Raw genomic sequence first — 9,242 nt, 5'->3', positions numbered from 1 at the left:
TTTATATTATGTATGTATGCATGTATGAATCAGTAGTCTTCAAGAAGTTCATGGGAAGATTCATAGTATCTTTTAATGACATTTTTCCACAAACTTTTTGAAGTACACTTGTATATACGGAGAGAGAGAAAAGGGATGGGGGCAATTAAAAAATGGGGGAAAAGAAATTGGTGAATCTGGATCGAGGGGATATGGGAGTTTCTTATACTATTCTAGCAACATTTCCGTCAGTTTGGAATTACATCAAAATTTAAGATTACCTTAAAAAGTCAAGAATATCATGTAATGAGCTCCCTCTTACTATATCTATCTTCAATGAAGAACATATACAGCTTAAGTTATCAGAAAATTGTGGGTAATTTTAATAAAATCACTTCAAGAATATAATTTGGTTGTAAAATATAATTTGGTTGGCTCTAAGTTTTCTATTGAGTTAAATAAAAATTCATCTTAAAATCCCGTAACATGTTCATATCCACAAAATCTGAATGAAAAGTAAACATACCTTTCCATTTCTAACCCAGGGTAATTCAAAAGTTCACTTTGAACAGGACTGAGCTTTTGGTTTAATTTTGCTTTTGAGATCAAGCATAATTGTATAGTTATTCAGAATGAGCTTTGTTACTTGTTTAACAAAATACTGCTGCTCTGAAATAAATTTCATTAGTCAAAGTGATAGTAATATTAAAAAAAAGGAACATGAAAATGCATGCTGCATTTTTAAAAACTTATAATCATTTAAATTCTGATTGTATGTTTACAATTCTCTACTCTTAAGATTTTTAAAAAACCATTTTATATATGGTCAAACTGGGGCATAATTAAATGCATCTTAATGACTTTTTCACTGATGTACATAGAAATATGATTTACCAACAACCAAATAGCATGATTTCTTTATCAAAGACAAATTGTATTGTCAAGAGATAAAGATAATCCTTCAACAATTTTAGCTTACAAATTAAAAATACATTCCAGGAGCTAAAGGCACAATTTTTATTCACATCTAATAGAGTAACCAACCATAAAATTATTACTTACTTTCACCTTATTAACAATTGACATTTCTCAAACCAGCTGTTTTCAGTCCTGATAGTCCTTTATTTTTAAAATATGTATGCTATGGTTTGCTGATTTGCAATAGGTGTCATCATGAGAATAACCAAAATTAGATAAATGTGACAAAAGATCGACAAAGTGTTTCACATCCTCGAATAATACCAAGACAAGAATGGAGGAAAAGTGTTGCAAAAGGAGACTACTTCAATGCTACTTATATTCCTGCAATAAAACCAGCAATGCATCCATATAAAGAGAGTTATCATCTCACTTCCAATTTCTTTCCCTCAAGAACAATCTGAATCTCTTTGGCATCCAAAGTCTCATAGGTCAATAAAGCTTCTGCTAGATTCTTATGCTCTTTTGCATGAGTTTTCAAGATATGTTTTGCTCGTTCATATGAGTCCTGAAATAGAAAAGCAGATATATAAGAAGCAGAAAAATGTAGGGGAAGCAAAAACCATAGTCAGTGGGAAAAGAAATAAAACCTTTATGTACCCTAAAAAATGTGAAATCTGTTGATTCATATTTATAAAAATTAAAGCACTTAAAAACTTGGTTCTAGAGTATAGGTAATTTGTGCACAACAACATAAATGGTAAGGAAAAGAGAATAAACATTCTGGGACAGCAGACACCTCCTCTTCTAAAACACTTTCTAAAGTTTCCATTATAAAAACTTTCCATATCCTTAACTACTGTAAAACATTCCTTCTACGTCCTTGAGTTAATCAAGGCTCTCTTCTGTGAAGACTCCTTTCCCTAAGCCCTCTCAAGTGTTATTTATTTGTTTTTATCCCAGACACTTCAGGGTAAAGAGGTGAGCTCTTTGTTCCCATCACCATTTCCAGACCACTACTAACCTATTCACTCATATAAAGCACTATTCCTTTGAAGTCCAAACCATTTGACTATAGCCCTATCCAACCCCCTTCACTGTGCCATCTAACAAATACCCTAATTTACATTCCTCGTTCACTAAAGACTTTCGTACTCAGCTCTGTCTTCCTCTCCATTCCAAGACTTGTCTTACTGGATGTGTAACTTCAACATCCAAATAGAACCATAAAACCAATCTCTCTGCTAAGCTCCAAACACCCATATCTTTTTCCAACAACTTGAAATCTTCACTAAGACGTTTTAAATTCAAAACCGAACTCATGTTCTACCCACTTCCTGGCCTTCGCCCATGCTGTCTCTAGTTTCTTCAGTGAATGGCACAATTAAACAGTTGTGTGAGGCAGAAATCTAGAAAACAGCTTTTACTGGTCTCTCACCTCTCACATCCAAAACATCACAAAGATATACTGATTCCACTATATCAGTATCTACTGAACCCACCTACATTTCTCCATTTTTCAACTACCCTAATCCAAGTATCCATTATATCATGCCTGGATCACCACAGTATTTACTAACTGATCTCACTGAATCTCCTCTTACATCCCTTTACCCTAATCTGTATTGGACATTGCAGCCAAAGAGACCTTTGCTTTACTTATTCTGCTTTGTCAGCACATGCATACTGCTGGGCACAAAGAAGAAAATAATACTTGTTGAATAAATACATGTCAAGAGTGGGAAAACAAGAGACACAGAGACTCAATAAACAATATCCCCCATTCTATCACCTCTTATGGTTTTCAGCTAAAGTATAATTGAATTTTTATAACCACAAATATAACTGTCCTTAGCCCATGGTCAAAATAAAAATAAAGACCCAGTTTATGACCAGAGGTTCCTTAATAACATCTAAAGCATTGCTACTATCGTGCACTTATTATCCTTATTTTATATACTGACATTTCTGGTGAACAGAGGGGCCTTCAGTTGTTACCATTTTTAAAGTACCTAACAATTTAGGCACATTATGTCTAAAAAAATAAACAAGCATAGGAAAATATTGTTACCCTTAGAAGGATTCTTATTTCTTGTTCAATGGCAGATTGAGTTTCTGGACTCAGTTTCCCAGTATCACTATAGGTCATAACTCCAAGCTAAATTGAAAGAGAAGAAAGTAATTGAACAGACAAGCCCCCAAACACTAACAAATTTAACGAAGAAAGTACTATCCTATATGGTATAAGGAAACAAATATCATGGGGGGCAAGGAAGGAATACAATATAAAAATGCCCTTGAGGGCAAAGAAATTTCACCATTTTTTGAAAACACAAAAACTAAAATAAAAATAATAGAAGTGTGAGCAATTTAAGATTGTTTTAATTCTGGTTCTGAGCACCTTCTTTGAAAATCTTGGCAGCTACTACAAATCCAGAAATCCACAATTCAGAGTATATATAAGTGCTTCAGGGAGCCACTATGATAATGTGGAAATGTAAAACAGATGTACAGGGCAAAGCGAGCTCAGAAAGTAGGTTCTTTTATGTTGTAAGAAAAGGCTAAAAAATTTATTTTATTACCTGGTTAGCTCATGAAGTAATACTGTCTGAGCAGCTAATTCTGAGCAGCTAAGAGAATGCTATATTTGTTGTTACTCAGAGAAAAACATTTAGAACAATGTGTAGAATAAGTAGCCTCAAATTCATTTGGAATAAAAGAGTTTCAGAAAGTAAATGTTATCAATTTATAATCAGAACAGTCTCTCAAAGAGACACCTGGCAGATCATTTGATACATAAAAGGATTAAAATTCACTATTACCTTTTCACTCATTCCAAATTTGGTAACCATCCGCTTTGCTATTTTAGTAGCATTATCAAAATCACTGGAAGCCCCTAAAATAAAAAAGAAAAAAATTTTTAAAACCACATAACTCAAATTTTAAAAATATCTTTAAACCAACCAACACAATTTGAACTAAAGACATCTTTGCAGCCAACCTGTTGTAATATGGTCAGTTCCAAATATAAGCTCCTCTGCCACTCTTCCTCCCATGCTAACATCCATTTGTGCAAGCAGCTGGGCTCTAGTTTCATTCCATCTATCATTCTCAGGCAACAGGGACACCTAGACAATTGAACAAATCAGATAATAACTAAAGAAAGCACTTCAGATACAGTTCTGAAATTGTTATATTAAAAATCAGAATTATAGGGCTGGCTGGTGTCTCATTTGGAAGAGAGTGATGTTAATAACACCAAGGTCAATGGTCTGGATCCCCATACCTGCCAGCCACCAAACAAAACAAAACAGAATTATCATCTAGCTCTCACTATCGTACTTAAAATACCACGCTGCTGAAAGTTCAAAGACTTCGAATGAGATGATCATCAGGTAACTTATGACAAAACCAGCAACTCAGAAAATAAGGAAAACACTTTCCAAAGCAAAAGTGTTTTATAAACAATAGGTGGATAATGCTGCAACAGTACTGTTTTATCCCAAGTTGCATAAAAAATGTTTAAAATGACTACATTTGGAAAGATATAAAGATGAAACTTGTACTAAATGAGAAAAATATGAGAAAAACTATTGAGCCAGTCACTGTGACACACAATTTCTTTTGGGGGGGGGAGCAGAGCAATTAGATATTTTAGAATAATCGTTTGCTGTCATTCCTCAATTAAATTTCATAATGTAAATATGTAATATCTAAAAAATACTATTCCTTATTAACAGAAAAATTTCACAAATGTGTCTATCTGATTTCAACATGGTTCAGGAAATGAAAAAATAAAGTATTAAAACACATAAGTAGCCAAATTTGCTTTGCAAATGTTTTAATCAGCAATTTCCTACTTAAGCTTCTAGAAAGCTCTATGTGAAAGCAAACAAAAACTACAAGAAACTTACATGTCCAAGTGTTGGCCCTCGTGGCATAATTGTAGCTTTGTTGATAGGCATTGCATCTTTTGTATAATATGCAATAATAGCATGACCAGATTCATGATATGCTGTGATAGTTTTGTTTTTGTTATCAATTTCCACACTTCTTCGTTCAGGTCCTAAGATAAAAATTTAATTAAAGTCATTATTTTTTTTTTAATTTTAATTTTTATATTTTAACATTTACTTGTACATATTTGTTGAGTACAGTGTGTTGTTTCAATACATGTATAACTGCCCAGCCACCAAAAAAGACACCAAAACAAAACAAAACAATGTTCAATACATGCATTCACCTAGGGTAGATAGCATAGTTTTGTACATGTTAGTTCACCACTTCTGCTTCCCCTCCACCCTCCTTTCTTTCCCTTCCCTCCCAAAACTCATTCTTAGAGCAACATGATTTAATATTATTGATAAATATTTCAGAGTAAAAGTTTTAAAAAATGAGTATAATTCACTCTACAACATGTACAAACTAAAACAAATTAACTGCAAACCAAACCTGTCAAAAACTATCATCTTAATATTCATATCAAGAGGGAAAGCTTAATTCCATTTCTAGAAAATAAACTTCCAATTTAACAGGAATGTCACAACTAACATTTTTTAAGCCAATCCAAGATTTAAAATAAAGAACACAGACTAAATAAAATTAACCATCCTTCTTATCAGCAATATTGGACAAGAAGAAATGGCATGAGCACCCCACCATCACCAGCACCAGGGTAATCATATAAGCTACTGGAATACATCTGTTCTGTAAGAGTCCAAATTGTGTTGCTATTTTCAAATATATATTTTGAAATTTTGTTACTATATCCTTCTTTTTTTAACCTTTCTCTCTTTTCAGTCTGAAAAAAAGGTCTTCTCAGAAAAAGACAAAACTAATGAATGTGCTACACTACAAAACTGAGTTCTACATCATTGACAAGATGGGTATTGTCAAGAAAACGTTACTGTTTATTGGCTTTAGTTTGGCTCCCAAATTAGGAATTTGTGAAATTATTTATTGCAAGTCTTGACTACCCAGACACTGAAGTTTTAGAGTAAGATTACATTTAACACAGCCACAGTCTTTAGCAGGCTGAACAGAATATTTGCCAAAAGAATTTATTCTCTAACACAACGAAAAGTATAGGGAAAAAAAAAAACAAAGAAAACCTACCCATTAGAATTTTATCTTTGGAAAATTCTAGTTCCTTCATGGTAACCATTTCTTTTCCATCAACAGCTGCCTTTAATGCAGCTTGGTTCACAAGATTCTCCAACTCTGCTCCAGAAAAGCCAACCGTACCTCGAGCTATGATTTCTGGATCAACAGCTATGTAAAAAGAGAATACAGTACTGTAAGTCCAGAACAGCTAAAAGAAAGCTCTTCACAAACTCATATTCCAAAGAAAAAAAGAAAATAGCTATAGCTATTCTGAACTACAACTTAAAACTAAAATAAACTTAGTTTACTAAAATTCTTAGGGAAAAGAGCCCAAATATGGGTCTATTAAGATTTAAAATTTAACTTTGTAAAAATCAAAAAATGTAGAGTTGCCTGATGTGAATTAAAAACATCAAATATGATCTATATTGTTACTAATATAACCACGAACTGAAAAAGCGTGCTCATAAAACAACACTCTGTTGTCTGAATTTCGTCTTGAAATATTTTGGACATAGAAGATCCCATTATTGGGGCTGGCCCATGGCTCACCTGGGAAATGTGGTGCTGATAACACCAAGGCCACAGGTTCAGATCCCTATATAGGGATGGTCGGTTAGCTCATGTGGGGGAGCATGGTGCTGACACTACCAAGTCAAGGGTTAAGATCCCCTTACCAGTCCTCTTTAGGAAAAAAAAAAAAGATTCCCTCATTACAGGAAACATAAAGTTTTATGAATGGATTCGGCTCTCTTTAAAATGCAGCTTTGATAGCTTCATTTATTAATTCAAGTGGGTCCATAGTATTTCCATGTGTTTTGTTTTAAAATCTGCTTTCCTCCCTTTTCTACATCATGAGGTACTGTTTCTGGAGCTTTTTCTATTATTTTGTATGTTACATTCGTCTTAAAAAACTATCTATACATATATTCATTCTCATATATTATCTGTCTGAATATTCTAAAGAAAACTTCCTTTGGAATCATGATTCAAAACGATAGAATCTCCTGGACACACATTAATTAAGGACTGGACTTTTAAAAAGACATTCAAATAAGGAAAAAACACAACATATAAATGAATTGATCTTCCAAGACATTTATCAAGTAAGAACACAAACAGGGTGGATGGATTCATTACCATTTTATGGAGATAATATTTGTAATATAGAATTAGACTTACACTGATCAAACTTTATTTTATTGAGATACCATTTCAAAATTTCTGTTCGACCTCTTACATCTGGCCTTGGAACTGTAACTTGCATGTCAAAACGACCAGGACGTATTAAGGCACTAAAAGAAGAATGCAAAAAGAAAATATAAATTAATAAGCTGACTATGTTAAAGTTCCAGTTAAACAGGACTGACACTCTAAAGATATAATGAGAAAGCAATGGCAGCCAGAGATTAGATGGAGTTTTGAAAATAAATGTTCCGATAGTTCCTTTTAAAACATGGTTCAAATAACAATCTCAATAACTAGAAGGTAAAACAAAGTTTCATTTAAATATATGTGTGCATCTAGGTAGCATACACCCTCAGAAATAAAAACATGAAAGTAGGTGAGTCAAGGAACAAATAATCCTACAGCAGACTACTATTATGAGAACCACACAACCATCTCAACTGCTACATATAGAATGTTAAACTAGAGTCTTAGGCAAAGACAAAATACTGATCAAATGAAAATATGAATAGCTTCTATAATAATATCAAAAAAATCTTGATAGTATTTTAATTTAAAGTTAATTTTAATACTACAGTAAATTTTATTTTTATAATGATCGCCACCTAAAACTTTTGTGATATATAAGAAAAAAAGAAATCATGTGACAGCTTTACTGAGATGTAATTCATATAACACAGAATTTCAAGTGGATAATTCAGTGGTTTTTAAACAGTTGATCCTTGAACAACACGGAGGTTAAGGGTGCCAACACCCCCCTGCACAGCAGAAAATCCATGTATAACTTTTGACTTCCCAAAAACTTAATAGCCTACTGTTGACCAGAAGCTTTACCGGTAACATAAACAGTCAACACATATTTTGCATGTTATATATACTATATACTGATTTCTTACTATTTAAAGGAAGCTAAAGAAAAGAAAATGGTATTAAGAAAGTCATAAGAAAGAAAACCTGAGAGATCACTTTTTACTGCAGTATACAATTTACTGTAGAGATGAACTGCTCAAATGGAGAAGATTAGTGGTATACTGTGTTTTAGGCAAATACAACACCTGAGCTCACCACGATAGCAAAAGGAGGTGACTAGGAAATTACTACAGTAACACAGTGTGTATTACAGTTAATTTTATGCAGTTATGATTTAATACTACATCTTCACATTTGTTTACATTTCTCTTGACTATGAATGGCATCATGTGTGGTCTGTAAGTATTTGTGTAAGTTTTGATAAATTTTTACTTTATATAATAGATCTGTATATATTCTATGGTAGTAAATGATGAAATAGACTAGTATGTACATGTATTTTTTATACATTCATGACATACCTTTTTCTTAACTTTTTCAATATTTCTAGACTACACAGTTTACCTGCGAGTTTTTTCAAATTGTCACAAATCTCCAAAAATTTTTCCAATTTATATACTGAAAAAAATCCACATGTAAGTGGAACTACTCAGCTCAAACCCATGTTGTTCAGGGTCAACTGTATAAGTTGTACAACCAAAACTAGCCAGTTAGCTCACTTGGTAGACTGTGGTGCTGATAACACCAACGTCAAGGGTTCAGATCCCCCAACAACTGCAAAAAAAAAAAAAAGCTATACAACCGTCATCACAATCTAATTTTAGAATATTCTCATCTCCCCAAAAGAAATCCCTATCTACTGGCAGTTATTCCCCATTCTCCCTAGCTTTTGCCAACCACTAATATTATTTGTCTCTGAGGATTTGCTTATTATGGACATTTCAAATACATGGAATCATACAATGTGATCTTTTGTGATGGGTCTCTTCTATTAGTTTAATGTAGCATGTAACAAAAATTTTCTTTTAATACTTACTTATCTAATGCCTCTGGGAAGTTTGTGGCTCCTATGATGATAACACCTTCATTGGGTTTAAAACTATTTAAGAAAAAAAAAAAGAGTATCTGTTCACTGAAAATTAAAGTATAGCACACATACAACAATGCTCTACACAAAACTGTTTATCATTAATCTTAATAACAGCCAAGAAAAGAAAATAATAATAAACCACCAATCCGTGATT

The 9,242-nt window shown here is 32.9% G+C and overlaps 1 protein-coding gene across 2 annotated transcripts in view; it reads right to left on the bottom strand.

Annotated features, from left to right (window-relative positions):
• Nucleotides 1-982: 982 nt before the first annotated feature.
• YME1L1 (YME1 like 1 ATPase) overlaps nt 983-9,242 on the bottom strand; it is a 35,314-nt gene continuing 27,054 nt past the window's right edge. For both annotated transcript variants that reach the window (XM_063098750.1, XM_063098751.1), the window contains 8 exons: nt 9,035-9,097; nt 7,183-7,295; nt 6,013-6,168; nt 4,812-4,963; nt 3,899-4,025; nt 3,720-3,793; nt 2,969-3,055; nt 983-1,465 (listed from right to left, as the gene is read on the bottom strand). In XM_063098750.1, the coding sequence (XP_062954820.1) occupies nt 1,322-1,465; nt 2,969-3,055; nt 3,720-3,793; nt 3,899-4,025; nt 4,812-4,963; nt 6,013-6,168; nt 7,183-7,295; nt 9,035-9,097 (916 nt within the window). In that variant the 3' untranslated portion in view covers nt 983-1,321. The remainder of the gene's footprint in view (nt 1,466-2,968; nt 3,056-3,719; nt 3,794-3,898; nt 4,026-4,811; nt 4,964-6,012; nt 6,169-7,182; nt 7,296-9,034; nt 9,098-9,242) is intronic.

This window comes from Cynocephalus volans, chromosome 6 (genome assembly GCF_027409185.1).
Source record: "Cynocephalus volans isolate mCynVol1 chromosome 6, mCynVol1.pri, whole genome shotgun sequence".
Classification (NCBI taxonomy): Eukaryota; Metazoa; Chordata; class Mammalia; order Dermoptera; family Cynocephalidae; genus Cynocephalus; species Cynocephalus volans.
Note: the sequence above shows the minus strand (reverse complement) of the source record. Positions and strands in the feature narration are given on the sequence as shown.